General features: G+C 46.2%; 1 protein-coding gene and 1 long non-coding RNA gene across 2 annotated transcripts in view; one reads left to right on the top strand and one right to left on the bottom strand.

The window, feature by feature from the left end:
• Positions 1 to 10115, bottom strand: part of GLDC (glycine decarboxylase) — a 114737-nt gene extending 104622 nt beyond the window's left edge. Inside the window, exons 1-2 of the mRNA XM_005581764.5 lie at positions 9658 to 10115; positions 9026 to 9104 (exon numbers count right to left, since the gene is read on the bottom strand). Coding sequence (XP_005581821.1) covers positions 9026 to 9104; positions 9658 to 9912 — 334 coding nt within the window. The 5' untranslated portion in view covers positions 9913 to 10115. The remainder of the gene's footprint in view (positions 1 to 9025; positions 9105 to 9657) is intronic.
• A 167-nt stretch (positions 10116 to 10282) lies between these two features.
• The window catches only part of LOC102138429 (uncharacterized), a 28073-nt gene continuing 20424 nt past the window's right edge, over positions 10283 to 17931 (top strand). Inside the window, exon 1 of the long non-coding RNA XR_012424710.1 lies at positions 10283 to 10496. This is a non-coding gene — a long non-coding RNA (uncharacterized lncRNA). The remainder of the gene's footprint in view (positions 10497 to 17931) is intronic.

Genomic DNA, 17931 nt, shown 5'->3' with positions numbered 1-17931 from the left:
GGCCCCACACCTTGTTTTCCATGTGCCTCTGCAATCTAACATTCTAACCACATGGTCTATTCACCATCCCTCAAACAACCATGTATTTCCACACTTTCATGCCTCTGCTCGTGCCATAACTTCAGACTAAGTCTCCATCCTATTCACAGACCCATCAAATTATTCAATATCTATTTCCTTATAAGTTATAACCTATAGCTGGGGATATCTTTATCGTCTTTTACCTCCTGACTTTTGTACACCAAGTGCCTAAAGCAGTATCTTATCTTCTACAACTGACTCTCAATAAGTGCAGAATGGAAGCAGATGGAGGAAGCTGTAGAAGGAGATTTGGCAATAGCAGCTTAATAACCCACTGATAACAAAGGTGATAGCAAACACCAATCCAAAAACCAAAAGCTGAGTAGTCTAGGGCACTTTATGTATGGGCAAATGGTCCTATGTACCATAAGAGTCCTCAAGAATAGCACTATATTTATAATACAGTATAAATGATTTCAGTTTGATAGCACTGAATACGTTTTGAGGTTAGAGTGAGTTATAGTCACACCACAGCACTCTAGTCTGGGTAACAGTGCAAGACTCTGTCTCTAAATAATAATAATAATAATAATAATAATAATATAATAATAATAATAATAGGATCTGGGCATGGTGGCTCACACTTATAATCCCAGCATGTTGGGAGACCAAAATGAGAGAATCACTTAAGCCCAGGAGCTTGAGACCAGCCTGGGCTTGAGACCCCCATCTTTACAAAAAATTTAAAAAATTAGCTGGGTGTGGTGGTCCTCCTTGTGGTCTAAGCTACTTGGAAGGCTGAGGTAAGAGGATTGCCTGAGCCAGGGAGGTCAAGGTTGCACAGAGCTGTGATCATGCCACTGTAGTCAAGCCTGGGTGACATAGTAAGATACTGTCTCAAATAAAATAAATAAAATTAAATAAAAATAAAATATTTTAAAATAAAAAAGATAATAATGAATAGATGTTACACTACAGTTGTCTAAACCCCTAGAATGTACAACACCAAGACTGAATCCTAACACAAACAATCTTCACTTTGGGTGAGGCCGGGCGCAGTGGCTCACCTGTAATCCCAGCACTTTGGGAGGCCAAGGTGGGTGGATCACCTGAGGTCAGGAGTTCAAGACCAGCCTGGCCAACATGGTGAAACTCCCATCTCTACTAAAAATACAAAAATTAGCGAGGCCTGGTGGTTCATGCCTGTAGTCTCCGCCACTTGGGAGGCTGAGGCAGAAGAATCGCATGAACCCAGGAGGTGGAGGTTGCAGTGATCCAAGATCGCGCCTGCACCACTGCACTCCAGCCTGGGTGACAGAGTGAGACTCCATCTCAATAAATAAATAAATAAATAAATAAAAACTTTGGGTGATAATGGTGCATTAACATAGGTTCAATTGTAGCAAATGCTCTGGTAGGCAATGCTGATAATGGGAGACTCCACGCTTGTGTGGGGGCAGTGGGTTTAATGGGAAATCTTTGTACGTTCACTCAGTTTTGCTATGAACCTAAAACTGCTCTAAAAAATAAAGTTGGTCGGGCAAGGTGGCTCACGCCTATGATCCTAGTATTTTGGGAGGTAGAATCGGAAGCATTTCTTGAGCCTGGGAGTTTGAGACCAGCATGGGCAATACAGTAAGGCTGTCTCTAGAAAAAATACAAAAATTAGCTGGGCATGGTGGCATGCGCCTGTAGTCCCAGCTGCTTGGGAGGCTGAGGTGTGAGATCACTTGAACCCAGGAGGTTGAGGCTGCAGTGAGCTGTGATAGCACCACTGCACTCCAGCCTGGGCAACAGAGTGAGACACCGTCTCAAAAATAAAATTAAAAAACCCAAAATTGGCCAGGCACAGTGGCTCATGATTGTAATCCTAGCACTTTTAGGCTGAGGTGGACAGATCACTTGAGATCAGGAGTTCAAGGCCAGCCTGACCAACATGTTGAAACCCCATCTCAACTAAAAATACAAAAATTAGTTAGGCGTGGTGGTGGGTGCCTGTAAACCCAACTACTCGGGAGGCTAAGGCAGGAGAATTACTTGAATCCAGGAGGTGGAGGTTGCAGTGAGCCGAGATGGAGCCATTGCACTCAAACCTGGGGGATAAGAGCGAGACTTCTCTCAAACAAACAAACAAACAAAAAAGATGCTTTATTACTTTATCAAGATTGAGGGTTTAATTTTGTTTTGTTTTTTGTTTTTTGAGATGAAGCCTTATTCTGTCGCCCAGGCTGGAGTGCAGGGGCGCAATCATGGCTCACTGCAACCTTCTCTTCCCTGCAATCTCCACCTCCCAGGTTCAAGCGATTCTCCTGCCTCAGCCTCCTGAGCAGCTGGGACAACAGGCATGCACCAACACAGCCAGTTAATTTTTGTATTTTTAGTAGAGACAGGGTTTTGCCATGTTGCCCAGGCTGATGTTGAACTCCTGGCCTCAAGTGATCCACCCGCCTCAGCCTCCCAAAGTGCTAAGATTACAGGCATGAGCCACTGCTCCCAGCCAAGACTGAGATTTCTAGTTTGGGATTCTAGTTTTAATAAGAAAGGAAAAACTGATCATAATTTATTTTAGGACTCAACACATTAAAAAAATTTTTTTTGTTACTTTTTTTTTTTAAAGAGACAGGATGTTGCCCAGGCTGGTTTTGAACTACTCGGCTCAAGCAATGCACCCACCTTAGCCTCCCAAAGTGCTGAGATTACAGGTGTGAACCACCACACCTAGCCTCATCACTTTTAAAACAAATATTTTCACCCCTCCACTTTTACCGTGATATACTTCAACATTTATCTGAATATCCCCCAAATAATTGATAGCATAATTATTTAAGATTCCATCAAGGACGATCCTGCAACAATACTCAAGTGCTTGCCGAATTATGTCTTGCACATTCCATTTTTCCACTTCCTTTTTCTCAGTGAAGGTACTGCCTTTCCTTGAGGTTTTTTTTTTTTTTTTTTTTTTTTGAGACGAGTTTATTATTGTTTATTCTAAGTAAGTAGGTTAGTTTCCTGGACAGGTGTGGGTGAAAGTTCTATTTTTAAATATGGTCTGGTAATTGCCCATTTGTATATGTAGTCCCTCACAGCAGAATATGTTTTGTCTCTGTCCTAACATAAACAATCTGTCTACATAATCCCAGGTTGCCATCCCTCAAATAACCATGTGTCGCCCAGGTTGGAGTGCAATGGCGCGACTTAGCTCACTGCAATCTCCACCTCCTGGTTTCAAGCGATTCTTCTGCCTTGGCCTCAGCGTTCCAAGTAGCTGCGATTACAGGCATGCGCCACTACGCCCAGCTAATTTTTGTATTTTTAGTAGAGACAGGGCTTCACCATGTTGGTCAGGCTGGTTTTGAACTCCTGACCTCAGGTGATCCACCTGCCTCACCCTCCCAAAGTGCTGGGATTACAGGTGTGAGCCACTGGGCCCAGCTTCATCTTTGCTTCTTTACATTGAGAAGATATATTCCAACTCCTAACTCTGTCTTTCCGTCCCATTTCACATCATTTCTGAACACTCATGACATTTTACCCACAGCTCTCATGGCACCTGGAACTTTTTAACTGTCTGACCTATTTATATTAAGAAGGTGAGATGTAAGCTCCTTGGAGACAGTGACTATGTTTATTCAAATGTATATCCTTACTGGGCGCGGTGGCTTATGCCTATAATCCCAGCACTTTGGGAGGCTGAGGCAGGCAGATCACGAAGTCAGGAGTTTTAGACCAGCCTGACCAACATAGTGAAACCCTGTCTCTCCTAAAAATATAAAAATTAGCTGAGCATGGTGGTGCGCACCTGTAGTCTCAGCTACTCGGGAGGCTGAGGCAGGAGAATCGCTTGAACCCAGGAGACAGAGGTTGTGGTGAGCCAAGACTGTGCCACTGCACTCCAGACTGGGCAACAGAGCGAGACTCTGTCTCAAAAAAAAAAAAAAAAAAGTATATCCTCAGAGTGTCTTCCAATAGTAATCGGTAAACGTTTAACAATTTAGGCAACAGGGTGACTGTCCAAGGTTATCAGTCAAGTATCTACCTATTGAAAATTAATGACAAAAATATAAGGGCAAAGCAGATTCTGCTGTGAGGGACTACATATACCAGACCATATTTAAAAATAGAACTTTCACCCACACCTGTCCAGGAAACTAACCCACTTACTTAGAATAAACAATCCAGGAAGCCAGCCTGCTACAAATTAGACTTACAGAGAAAGCCAGATTGCTATCTCTAGTGACAATCCAGGAAACCAAACAATAACTTCCATCACAATTGGCCCCAAATGGCCAGAACTTGATTAATAACTGATAGCTTCCTTAATTTTTGTCCCACTTCCAACATAGGACCAACCAGGCGAAGCCAAATATGTACCCATAACCAATCATATCAGATGCCCGACTTCTAGTTAACCCTCAGACAGCTTCCCTTGTAAACAACCTCCAATCAGAACATACCTAAAGCCTTTCCTTTTTTCCACAATAAAGCTTTCCTCTCCTCTGTCAAAATGGAAGTCTGACTCCCTTGCTACAGCAAGTTCATTATAGCCTTTGTTTCTCTCATTTAGCTAGTCTTTACTGCCATAGTCATTTAATGGAAATTTATTGGAATCATCCTAAAAAAGAAATCATAATTCCTATAAGTTGGGAACTGATGAGCCAGGAATGGCCAAAGGAAAGCCTAGTCACAGACTGCGGGCAGGAGTCTGTGCAATGGGCATGGACCTGGCAATGGGCATCATCTGGCTAAAGACAAGTCGTGGCCTCGGACTGGGGAACAGCTGCCCCGGCCTAGTTGCCCCTGGGGTCAGCTCAGGAGAGTGCACAACCCAATGAGGGTGACAAAGCCAACACCTGCAGCTGCATTACACAATGCTCCCTCCCTCCGCTCACTGCCCTCCATTAACCATTTAGTAGAAATCACTCTGGAACATTCAGCTGGCACAAGTCCACCATTCTGACAACTCATCTCAGCTCTAGTTGAATAATGTGAACATTGGAGGGTTTAGTTTCTCCTCTCTCTTCCACAAGCAATGTGCAATTTTGTGTAAACTTTAATCCCTGCAGTTTATCTAAGATTAGTTCAGTCTAGTTCAGTCTAGTTACCTTGAGATGAATTCACTGAAAAGACTACACAGCCAGGCCTACCACAGCTAAAAGTAACTGGCTTTGGTCATAAAGTAATTTTTAACTTTGAATTAATTATAAAATGAATACCTACACTGCAGAAAATTCCAAAACTGCAAAGTAATTAAGGGAAAGCTAAAACCACTAATAAGGGCACCATTCAGAGAAACCAGTGTTCCCAGTGACACATATCCTTCTAGTCTTTTGTTGTTGTTGAGTGCGTGTGGTTGGGGAATGGGGGATTCACTTGAACAGGATAGGATTTTGAACTGAATAGCTTTGCTTGTTTCTCTGAATAATGACTTACTTACCAGCCAGTTCATGATCAAAGTATTTTTTCAAGGCACTTCCTGAATTGTCCAAGAAGAGGGGGAGCATCCTTTATGACTGATGAATCACCCGTCCTTCCCTGGTTCTGTCCGGCCATTCTGTCCTATACATGTTAATCCCACTACCTCCAGCAGCCTCCCCCAGATTTATCTAGCAGAGCATCACTGCTCATTCTTCAGTATTGCACTTCCGTGACCCCTTCCCTCGCCCTGGCAGCAGGCCTGAGTGTTCCCACATCTGTGCTGCCAGGAAGCTGCTACAATTCTGCTGAGGCAGTTGGCATATGGCAGCATGCTTCTAGTGCAACTGGGTTTGTGCACATCTGTAAACTGGACATTCCAGGTGAGTCAGGACAGAAGTTTTCCACTTTGTACACCCACAACCTTACAAAGGACAAAATGAAGAGAGAGCAAAGTAGTGCATGGAGTGTGGACAGTGGAGCTGGGCTGCCTGGGTTTGAATTCGGCCTCCACCACTTACCAGTTATGACCTTGGGCAAGCCATGTATCATCTGAATGTGGTTTCTTCATTTTTAAAACAGAAGTATTAATGGTATTTTCCTCATAGGATTGTAATATACATTAATACACGAGAGCATGTTAAAGAGTGTCCAGTACATGGTAAGCATTACGTAAATGTCTGAGATTACTGAGTTATGTGTAATAAGTAACCCAAGTATTTCCTAACTGATTACAACCCTCACAATCTTTACTCTGCAATGAGGACATTTAACACTCCTATAACTAGCTCTCACTACAGCTTTCTCTGTACATGGCAAACAAATATTTAATCCAGAATTCCTCTGACTACACTAGAACACAGGCATTCACATGAAACCAAGTTTGAGTAATGGTGCTCCACTATTAAATGGAAATGCTACTACCAGAACTTACATGCACCGATTTGCTCTCCCTACCTGGAGAATATTCATTCACCGTGACACGCTCACACCTCAGAGTCAAAATTCCTCCTTTGCAGGTGCATCCTCCTCCATTCTCCCAACATCCCAGCTCGCTATTCCAAGAAGCAAGGTTTATTGGAGAACTGGTCCATTTCAGGGAATGGGGGGACTTCTGATTGTGCAATATTTTCTGGGTGAATCATCCCAAACGAGATGGAATGAGCCCAAAATGTCACAGAAGCTACTAGGTTTAAAGTTTATATGGCATGGGCGTGGTGGCTCACGCCTGTAATCCCAGCACTTTGGGAGGCCAAGGCGGGTGGATCACCTGAGGTCAGGAGTTGACCAGCCTGGTCAATATGGAGAAACCCCATCTCTACTAAAAATACAAAAAATTAGCCAGGAGTGGTGGTGTACGTCTGTAATCCCGGCTACTCAGGAGGCTGAGGTAGGAGAATAGCTTGAACCAGGGAGGCAGAGGTTGTAGTGAGTTGAGATCATGCCACTGCACTCCAGCCTGGGCAACAGAACAAGAATCCATTTCAAAAAATAAAAAATAAAAAAATAAAGTTTATACTCAAGTTGCAAATTACTTTTCAGGAGCCCGCTTCCACAGTGAAGAATCAGAATCCCTTGATGTTCAAATTATTCAGCTGGAACCAAGAACTAAACTAAAAAAGGACACACAACTTCGCCATGTTTCCCAGGCTCTAATGCTCTGAAAAGAACATTTTATTTTAGAGTATATATATTATAAAAATAGCTAACCTAAACGTTCCCTGACTTTGAAAATCTCAGGAAGCGATTCACTTGTTCAAATATTCACCTAAAATACCCTGCTTTAAAGATACACAACTTTTCACTCTTCACACATCAAATGAATTAGGATTCTGATTTTCTCTTCTTTTCTTTCTTTCTTTCTTTTTTTTTTTTTTCTTTTTTTTTTTTTTTGAGACAGGGTCTCACTCTATTACTCAGGCTGAAGTGCAGTGAAGCCATTTTGGCTCACTGCAACCTCCACTGCCCGGCTCAAGTGTTCCTCCCACATTAGCCTCCAGAGTAGCTGGGATGACAGGTGCACACCACCACGCCTGGCTGATTTTTGTATTTTTTGTAGAGATGGGGTCTCCCCACATTGCCCAAGCTGGTCTCAAACTGCTGGCCTCAAGCAATCCACCTGCCTAGACCTCCCAAAATGCTGAGATTATAGGCGTGAGCCACCATGCCCAGCCAGGATTCTGATTTTCTAAAATGGAAATAGATAAGGCTTCCTTCCAGCTATCCGTACATCCCAATTAGTTCAATGCAACAAAACATGCAGCTTTTCTTCAATGACCATCAGATTGGAAACCAACAAAGGCAGCAGCCCTCAGCATAGCCTGAGCAGCCAACCTGAAGCAGATAGACTCCATACCTCAAATGTCCACCTTCACACAAAATAAAGCAAATAAAGCTTGCCATCTGCAGGCTATATCCTTTCTATCACAGCAACAAAATAAAACAGCTGCTGTCTCTTCATTTTACTCTAGAAGAAAAAGAGATAAATATCTCCATGATTGAAAGTGAGATAACCAGATGAGATTTTTTTTAAGAGCTCTGCCTGTGCCCTTGACTTATGGATTGTCTCCCCACCCCATGCAAGTCAAATACCCACATAAAAATACCTGTGAAAAGCAATCTTGGACCATTAAAAATATTTTAAACCTAAAATAAAATTCTAAGAAACTCTATGACTGAACTGACCTTTCTTAACCAAATGTAAATCTTACTTGTGTGTTTTTCTAGAAAAACCATTTGGGGTTGGGCACAGTGACTCGCGCCTGTAATCCTAGCACTTTGGGTGGCCGAGGCGGACCGATTTTCTGAGGTCAGGAGTTCGAGACCAGCCTGGCCAACACGAAGAAACCCTGTCTCTACTAAAAATGTAAAAATGAGCCTGGTGTGGCGGTGCGCCCCGGTAATCCCAGCTAGTCAAGAGGCTGAGGCAGGAGAATTGCTTGAACCGGGGAGGCGGAGGTTACAGTGAGCCGAGATCAAGCCACAGCGCTCCAGCCTGGGCGACAGAGACTCTGCCTTAAAAAAAAAAAAGAGAGAGAAAAAGGAAAGAAAAGTAAAACCATTCGGACTCGGAAAGTACTGCTGACTTTCAGTTGGTAAATAATAAAATTTGGACGTGAGATAAGAAAACAACTGGAAACTACTGCGATCTAAAGAAGCGTGGGGGAGGGAGGCCAGATGTCTGGTCACTTCCCCAGTTGCACAACCTTAGGCAATTCCTAGATCCTTTGAGTCTATCCAGATCTGCGCAGGTGATGACACCTCTCAACCCAAAGTATGAGAGCACCCTGACCGGAGACAGGGTGCCTGGGAAGTGGGGAATCTGCTACAAAACGCAGGGGAACCTGCGGGGGCCCTAGGATAAAGATCAAGAACCGCACAACATCGACTCCCTCCTAACACAAAACTGTCTGCTCCAAGAACCAAATATCCCACCCTCTGACGGTTCCGGAGGTACCCGCCACTGTTTTATTTTCATCCATACATTCCCAGTCCTGAGCAATCCTAACCCCAGAGCTGGATCTTCAGGAAACCACAAAAGGCAAACAGGCCAGAATAAGCCGAGTCCAAGGGAGCCCTCCCGGCCACTTACAAACAGGGTCTTCCATTTTCAAGGGTCTTTTCAAACGGATGTTGGCAGGAACCGTCTTCTCGATCAATTCATCAATGCTCTAAAATTAAAACGCAAGGCAGAGGAAAGCGCCTCTGAGTTAAAAGAGTCACCTCTGTGTTTTGCAACTACAAAGGCTTGTGGGAACCTCATTTAAATCGCCTAATTAGGGTTCTTTTTAAAGAGAAAAGGAAAACTTTGAGCAAGCCAGAATGACTTGGAGGAAAGAAAATCATGAAGCGGGGTGGAGATTCCGCCACTGGGGGTTGGATTTCAGTTGCAACCGGAGCTAACCGGTAAGCCCACTCTTAACCAGGGGGTCTTCCTCCTCTTGCAAAGTTAAGGTTCATCCACAGGGCTACATGGCCTGGGGGTGGTTTAAAAAAGTACACTTTTGAGGCACGAAGACTGGGTGCAGGAGAAGGTAAGCAGTTAAGACGTGAGAAGGCACGAGGACCAAAGGCACGAATTCGCTTCCACGCCACGGCCCGGGACCCAGGGTGCGGGGACCACGCGGAGCGCAGCAGAGCTCAGGGCAGGAGCCGGGAGGCCGCGCAGGCAGAACCCGGGCAGGGCGGAGGGGAGGCCGCGGAGGGCCGGGTGGAGGTCCTTACCGCCAGCCCCAAGGTCTGCAGCATCTCCCTCTGGTCTTTGTCCCCAGGGCCGATGTGTCTCCGAGCGAAGTCGTCGTGTCTGGGCAGAAGGCGCTCCAGGAGGCGCGAGGCCCCAGCCGCGGCGCTGTCCCCGCCGCCACTGCTGCTGTCCCGGCCCCGCGGCGCCCAGCAGGGCCCCGATCCCCCAGCCAGGCGGCGGCCGCCCCCGACCCCGCGGCCCAGGCGCAGCCCCCACGCCCTGGCACAGGACTGCATGGCCGCGGCCACAGTCCCCTGCCCCGGCCCGAAAGGTTCAGCCGCGTTCTCGGCCCCTTTCCTGGCCTGGGTCCCCCGGTTGGCTGCTGCGTCCGGCCTGGAGCCCCTATCGCTGGACCGCCGGCCGGACAGATGGATGGACGCTCGCGGGCAATGAATGGGCGCTGCGCTCAACCAAGACACTCGCGCAAAGTTGTGGCTCCACCCAAGGCACCTGCTCCGCACACTTTAAGCGGCGCCCTGGAGGCGGGAGGTGGGTTGGGGCCAGGAAGCCTTGGCCAATGAAAGTAGACAGAGGGGACGGGGCGGAACAGTTCCCGCCCCCGCCCCCTCTCCCTACCCTTTTCCCAGCCCTTCCGTAGAGTCCCGCTTTCCCTGGACCGGAGGCTGCCATCTCCAGTCCTGCCCACTCCAACGCTGGCTGGTGCCTGGGCCCGGGACGCTCCGTACGCCCCCTGCCAGGGTGTGGAGCCGCATTGGTGCAGGATCAGGTGGGACAGCCCAAAGACTCCAGGCCAAGTTCCTGGGGGACTCCGCGGAGATGGAAGACGATTCTCGAAGCTCTCCATTTCCTTAATTTTGAGGTATCTTTCCCTGTCATGTTTCATCTCAGGGAAATTAATATGGGCAGATGGCGGTTCTTTTATCTTTGCGGGAGCGTGATCAAGTTACTCAACCTCTCAGAGCTTCAGTTTTCTCATCTCAACGGAGCTGGATGGGATTTTAAAAAGAGATTATATGTACACGGAAAGCACTTGAAAGTAGATTTGAACACCCTCTGTATATATATGTTTTCTCTTCTCTTCTCTTCTCTTCTCTTTTCTCTTCTTTTTCTTCTCTCTCTCTCTTCCCCCGCCCCCATATGTAACGCTATGGCTCACGCCTGTCATCGCGACAATTTCGGAAACCCACGCGGTAGGATAGCTTGAGCCCAGGAGTTCGAGATCAGCTTGGGCAACATTGTGAAACCATGTCTCTACAAAAAATACAAAAATTGGTCGGGCGTTGTTGCGTGCGCCTGAAGTCCCAGCTACTCTGGAGGCTTAGGTGGGAGGATTGCTTGAGTTCGGGAGTTTCAGGCTGCAGTGAGATCTGATCGCACCACTGCACTCCAGCCTGGGCCACAGAACGAGACTCAGGAAAAAAAGAAGAAGAAGAAGAGAGAGAGAGAGAGAGAGTGTGTGTGTGTGTGTATACACATATATATATACTGATATATACTGTATATACATATATGTGTGTGTGTAAAAGTACAAAGGATATTTTGTTGTTGTTGTTTTTGAGACGGAATCTCACTCTGTCGCCCAGGCTGGAGTGCAGTGGTGTGATCTTGGCTCACTGCAACCTCCACCTCCCGGGTTCAAGCGATCGTCCTGCCTCAGGCTCCTGAGCTCCTGAGTAGCTGGGACTACAGGCACGTGCCACCACGCCCGGCCAATTTTTTTTTTTTTTTTTTTTTTTTTTTTTTTTTTGTATTTTTAGTAGAGCGGGGATTTCACCGTGTTAGGCAGGATGGTCTCCATCTCCTGACTTCGTGATCCATCATTACAGGCGTGAGCCACTGTGCCCGGCAAAAGTACAAAGGATATTAAGATATACATTTTTACTGTCATCTTACTTTGAAAGTTAGCCATCTAGAACTGGATTTTTTGTAAATGTACCATCTCCAGCTGTCTCATGACAGTTTTAGCAAGAGAATGAACTTTTAACATTCCAGTTGTTCTAATATGGGGAAGAGAGGACAGAGTAATCAGAACATTACTTGTACTTAGACTAGGGGAAAATAGAACTTGTTCTCGTTCTTGCTTATCTGCTAAGTTTCCTCCTCCAATCACCCTTAACAGATTCTGGGCTCTGTACCCAGGAGGCACAGACTATTCAGAGAGGCAGGAAAGTAGAGATGGAAAAGAGGGCAGGAAAATACACCACAAAGAACAGTAGGTAAAATGTCTGTGTGGCAGGTGGAGGCGAGTGGTGAGCTAGGAGGGCTGGCCTGAATGTCTCTGAAGAGATTTTCAGCCATTTGGAATTGAAATTACAGCCTTCATAAAAGTTGGGAGATCTCCTCAGTGCCAGATGGTGGGGGTTGTGGGGAAGGATTGGAGGGAGGAGGTAATCTGCATTTATTCTTATTCCTGTCTATGTTCTTTCTATGTATCAGAGGGACTGGAAGCCAGGGAACAATAATTCCCAGATCCCTTTGGCTCCGCGGTGATGGATGTTATTTGCCTCCTGCCAAAAAAAAAAAAAAAAAAAAAATATATATATATATATATATATATATGAATGAGAATTGGGGCTGGATGCGGTGGCTCACTCCTGTAATCCCAGCACTTTGGGAGGCTGAGGCGGGTGGGTCACTTGAGGACAGGACTTCAAGACCAGCTTGGCCAAGATGGTGAAACCCCATCTCTACTACAAATACGAAAAAAATGTACCCAGGTTTGGTGGGTGTGCTTGTAGTCCTAGCTACTCAGGAGGCTAAGGCACGATAATCGCTTGAACCTGGGAGGCAGAGGTTTCAGTGAGCCGAGAGCGCACCACTCCAGCCTGGGTGATAGAGCAAGACTCTGCCTCAAAAGAAAAAAAAAGAGAGAGAGAGAGAGAGAATTGGGAAATGCAACAAAGGTAAAAACTGTTTTCTTATTTTCTGACTGCAGCAGACAGATGCATAGACCACTGCAGACATGATGTGCTTCCTTACCAGCACCCCACCTTCACGTAGCTGGGAAGCTGTGTCCATCAATGGGAATGTCCTGCAGTTCCCCAGCAGGAATTTCTGTGTACTAGACTAGACCTTCAGTGGTTGACTTGAAGATAGTGTTGGTATTCCCCGGTTTTTGCTCTTCCAGTTTTTCGAGTGGTTTTGTATGCACCTATTCCTGACATTTAATTCTCCTCTGCTTGAAATGCATTGAGAGTTTTTTATTTGTGTGTGTGATGTTGTGAAATACATATCTGGTATTCATCCCATTTCCTGGCCTACAACTCCTAAAGTCCTGGGAATCTCCAGACTCCTGCCTTTTTGTATGCTAATGTGACGGATGGCTCCTAATGAAGCCTCTATAAAAACCAAAGGCCGGCTCACACCTGTAATCCCAGCACTTTGGGAGGCCAAGGCGGGTGGATCACTTGATGTCGGGAGTTTGAAACCAGCCTGGCCAACATGGTGAAATCCTGTCTCTACTAAAAATACAAAAATTAGCCGGGCATGGTGATGGGCGCCTGTGGTCCCAGCTACTCAAGAGGCTGAGTCAGGAGAATCACTTGAACCCGGGAGGTGGAGGTTGCAATGAGCCAAGATCGTGCCACTGCACTCCAGCCTAGACGACAGAGCGAGACTCTATCTCAAAAAAACAAAAACAACACACACACAAAAACCCAAGAGGACAGGTTTCAGAGAGCTTCTGGATAGCTGAATATACACGGAGTGGCACATGCAGAGAGGCCATGGAAGGTCCTCACCCCTTCTCCCATACCTACCTCACCCTGCTTATCTCTTCATCTGTGTTATTTGTAATATCCTTTATAAAAAAATCAGTAGACATAAGTGGTTCCCTGAGTTCTGTAAGCTGTTCTATCAAATTAATCAAACCCAAAGAAGGCATCATGGAATCCCCAGCTTGAAGCTGATCTGTTAGAAGTTCTGGAGGTCTAGAATTGCAACTGGTGTCTTGGGGACTGAGCCCTCAACCCTTGGGATCTGCCACTATCTCTAGATAGAGTGTCAGAATTGAAGTGGAGGGCACCCAGCTGGTGTCTGCCTCAGAACCAACGGCTTGCTTGTTCCTGGGGAGAAATCCCCATATATTTTGGGATCACGGAAGTCATCATCTTCTTTTTTTATTCCATTGAGACAGTCTTGGTCTGTTGCCCAGGCTAGAGTGCAGTGGTGTGATCTCGGCTCACTGTGACCTCCACCTCACAGTTTCAAGTGATTCTCCTGCTTCAGCCTCCGGAGTAGCAGGGACTACAGGCACATACCACCACGCGCAACTAATTTTTGCATTTTTTTTTTTAGTAGAGACGGGGTTGGCCAGGCTGGTCTCAAACTCCTGACCTCAAGTGATCCACCTGCCTTGGCCTCCAAAAGCGTTGGGATTACAGGCATGAGCCACCACGCCTAGCCTGATCATGGAAGTCTTTTGTGTTGATTGTTGTAGTATGGTGTGAGACCAGAGGAAGCACAGTTATATAGTGCTTTTTCAAAACAATTCATTTTCCGAATAAACCCAAACAGAGGCTATAATGGAAGCCAAAAGCAGATTCAGGAGGGCTTAATGTTTGGGTGAAAAAGGCAAGAGATTCCTGAGAGGCAGATTCACTCCCTGCCATTGTATGAGTTTTCAGGGAGTTTTTTCCTTTGCCTCCATTTTTTTTTTTTTTTTTTTTTGAGTTTTGCTCTTGTTGCCCAGGCTGGAGTGCAATGGCCTGATCTCAGCTGACTGCAACCTCCGCCTCTCAGGTTCAAGCAATTCTCCTGCCTCAGCCTCCCGAGTAGCTGGGATTACAGGCATGCACCACCACGCCCGGCTAATTTTTTTGGATATTTAGTAGAGACGGGGTTTCTCCATGTTGGTCAGGCTGGTCTCAAACTCCCAACTTCAGGTGATCCACCGCCTCAGCCTCCCAAAGTGCTGGGATTACAGGCGTGAGCTACTGCACCTGGCCTGCCTCCACTTTTGTTCCTCCCCTGCCTGTTCTGCTCTAGTACAAATATTTGGCCTGAGCCAGCTTCCACCTCTTATTCAGAAGTTTCATCAGAATACTATTTTTTTTTTTTTTTGAGACAGAGTCGTGCTCTGTTGCCCAGGCTGGAGTGCAATGGCGTGGTCTCAGTTCACTGCAACCTCCACCTCTCGGGTTCAAACGATTCTCTTGCCTCAGCCTCCCGAGTAGCTGGGATTACAGGTGCCCACCACCATGCCCAGCTACTGTTTGTATTTTTAGTAGACATGGGGTTTCACCATGTTGGCCAGGCTGGTCTCAAACTCCTAACCTCGTGATCTGCCGGCCTCGGCCTCCCAAAGGGCTGGGATTACAGGCATGAGCCACCACAACTGGCATTCATCAGAATATTCTTATGTGAAGTCTAAAAGAATGAAGACTTAAAAATCAGAAGAGGCCGGGCGCGGTGGCTCAAGCCTGTAATCCCAGCACTTTGGGAGGCCGAGACGGGTGGATCACGAGGTCAGGAGATCGAGACCATCCTGGCTAACACGGTGAAACCCCGTCTCTACTAAAAAATACAAAAAACTAGCCGGGCGAGGTGGCGGGCGCCTGTAGTCCCAGCTACTCTGGAGGCTGAGGCAGGAGAATGGCGTGAACCCGGGAGGCGGAGCTTGCAGTGAGCTGAGATCTGGCCACTGCACTCCAGCCTGGGCGACAGAGCAGGACTCCGTCTCAAAAAAAAAAAAAAAAAAAAAAAGAAACCCAATTTGAGGTTGTTAGAATCTGGTGGACAATAACATAACAAACTTGGTGACATTTCGGGAACCACAGCCCTTGAAATGAATAAACGGGCCAGGCGCGGAGGCTCACGCCTGTAATCCTAGCACTTTGGGAGGCCAAGGTGGGTGGATCACCTGAGGTCAAGAGTTTGAGACCAGCCTGGCCAATGTGGTGAAACCCCATCTCTACCAAAAAACACAAAAATTATCCAGGCGTGGTGGCACACATCTGTAGTCCCAGCTACTTGGGAGGCTGAGGCAGAGAATCGTTTAGACCTGGGAGGTGGAGGTTGCAGTAAGCCGAGATCACCACTGCACTCCAGCCTGGGCGACAGAGTGAGACTCTGTCTCAAATTAAAAAAGAAAAGAAAAGAAAAGAAATGAATAAATGAACTTATATATGTGCAGTTGACAATGGTCTTTTTACACAGAGCTATACATATAGAAGTTGTTTATGGGGCTGAGCGTGATGGCACATGCCTGTAGTCCTAGCCACTCAGGAGGCTGAGGTGGGAGGATTGCTTGAACCCAGGAGTTCTCTAGACCAGCCTGGGGAGCCCAGCAAAACCCCATCTCAAAAAAGTTGGGGAGAGTTGATGCAGACCCTAGACTTGAACAGTTTACAGGTGTCAAATTGCCTGATTCCAGAATTGCTCTGAATTCTGGCTATGGGTAACATGGCACAAATTCAGATGAACTTCTTGGGCACTGTGATGAAATTGGACCATATGTGAAATTTTGGAATTAATTGGAAACCCTTGGTATCCATGAGTTCTTGGGAGTACTGTTCCAGGAGTCCCAGCTATTTAAAAATTTAAAAAAAAAAAAAAAAAAAAAAAAAAGGCTTGGGCAACAGAGTGAGACTCTGTCTCGAATAAAAAAAGATGAAATGAATAAATGAACTTATATATGTGCAGCTGATCGCCTTTTTACACACAGCTATACATACAGAAGTTGTTTATGGGGCTGAGCATGATGGCACATGCCTGTAGTCCTATAATCTCGGCACTTCAGGAGGCTGAGGAAGAAGCATTCCTTGAGACCAGGAGTTTGAGACCAGCCTGGGCAGCATAGCCTGGCTGTCTCTACAAAAAATTTAAAATATTAGCCAAGACTGGGCATGGTGGCTCACGCCTGTAACCTCAGCACTTTGGGAGGCCAAGGTAGGTGGATCACCTGAGGTCAGGAGTTTGAGACCAGCCTGGCCAACATGGTGAAACGTCATCTCTACTAAAAATACAAAAATTAGCCAGGCATGCTGGCAGGTGTCTGTAATCCCAGCTACTCGGGAGGCTGAGGCAGGAGAATCACTTGAACCTGGGAAGTAGAGGTTGTGGTGAGCCCAGATCACACCACTGCACTCCAGTCTGGGTGGCAGAGTGGGAATCCATCTCAAAAAAAAAAAAAAAGCCAGGTGTTGTGACACATATCTGTGGTCCTAGCTATAATCACACCACTGCATTCCATTCTGGGCAACAGTTAGACTCCATCTCTTAAATGAGAAAGAAATGGCCAGGTGCAGTGGCTCATGTGTATAATCCCAACACTTTGGGAGGCCGAGGTGAGTGGATTTCTTGAGGTCAGGAGTTCGAGACCAGCCTGGGCAACATGGTGAAACCCCATCTCTACTAAAAATACAAACATTAGCTGGGCTTGGTGGCAGGCGCCTGTAATCCCAGCTACTCAGGAGGCTGAGGCAGGAGAATTGCTTGAACCTGGGAGGTGGAGGTTGCAGTCAGCCCAGATTGAGACACTGCACTCCAACATGGGCAACAGAGCAAGACTCCGTTTCAAAGAAAGAGAGAGAGGGGGGCGGGAGGGAGGGAGGGAAAGAGAAAGAAAGAGAAGGAAAAGAAATCCTTGAACTTGGAATGGGAACATTTTTATAGCTTGGAATGAATTCTATTGTCTTGAAACCCCAAATCCCACTGAGTCTCCTTTGATAGGTAAACCCATTCCTCCTGCCCTCTTTCATAAACTGGCCATACCTTGCATGAAGATCCTGTAATGACTTGGCTAAAAGCACTAACCTTGCACTGGAATGTCAATGCTTCTTTGCTTTCAGATCCACAACCAGAATCAGATCTTAGCATACCCCTAGAAGATGAGTAGAACATTTGACACCAGAGGAGAAGCTTATACAAGAAAAGAATTGCAAAATGTTGCTAATATATATTATCACCAGAGGATTTCTATGTGGGAGTGGATTCTAAACCAGACAAAAAGGAATGTAAAGTTGAAATTATTGATTTATTTGTAGTACGAGAGATTCTGGTTTCAGTGTGTTAGCTCAATCAGCCGGGAGTGGCTTTTTAGTTTGCTGAGTTGGTTGATGAAACCATACTTAACAGTGGCCTTCATTAAATTAGGTTAAGATACTACGACTTCTGTCTGGGCACATAGTGGCTTGCACCTGTAATCCCAGTACTTTGGGAGGCTGGGGAGGGTGGATTTCTTGGACCCAGGAATTCCAGACCAGCCTGAGCAACATGATGAGACCTCTGTCCCTACAAAAAAATATGTAACTTCGCTGGGTGTGGTGGCACGCCCCTGTGGTCCTAGCTACTCT

This window comes from Macaca fascicularis, chromosome 15 (genome assembly GCF_037993035.2).
Source record: "Macaca fascicularis isolate 582-1 chromosome 15, T2T-MFA8v1.1".
NCBI classification, from domain to species: domain Eukaryota; kingdom Metazoa; phylum Chordata; class Mammalia; order Primates; family Cercopithecidae; genus Macaca; species Macaca fascicularis.
This window is presented reverse-complemented; position numbering and strand designations above follow the sequence as displayed.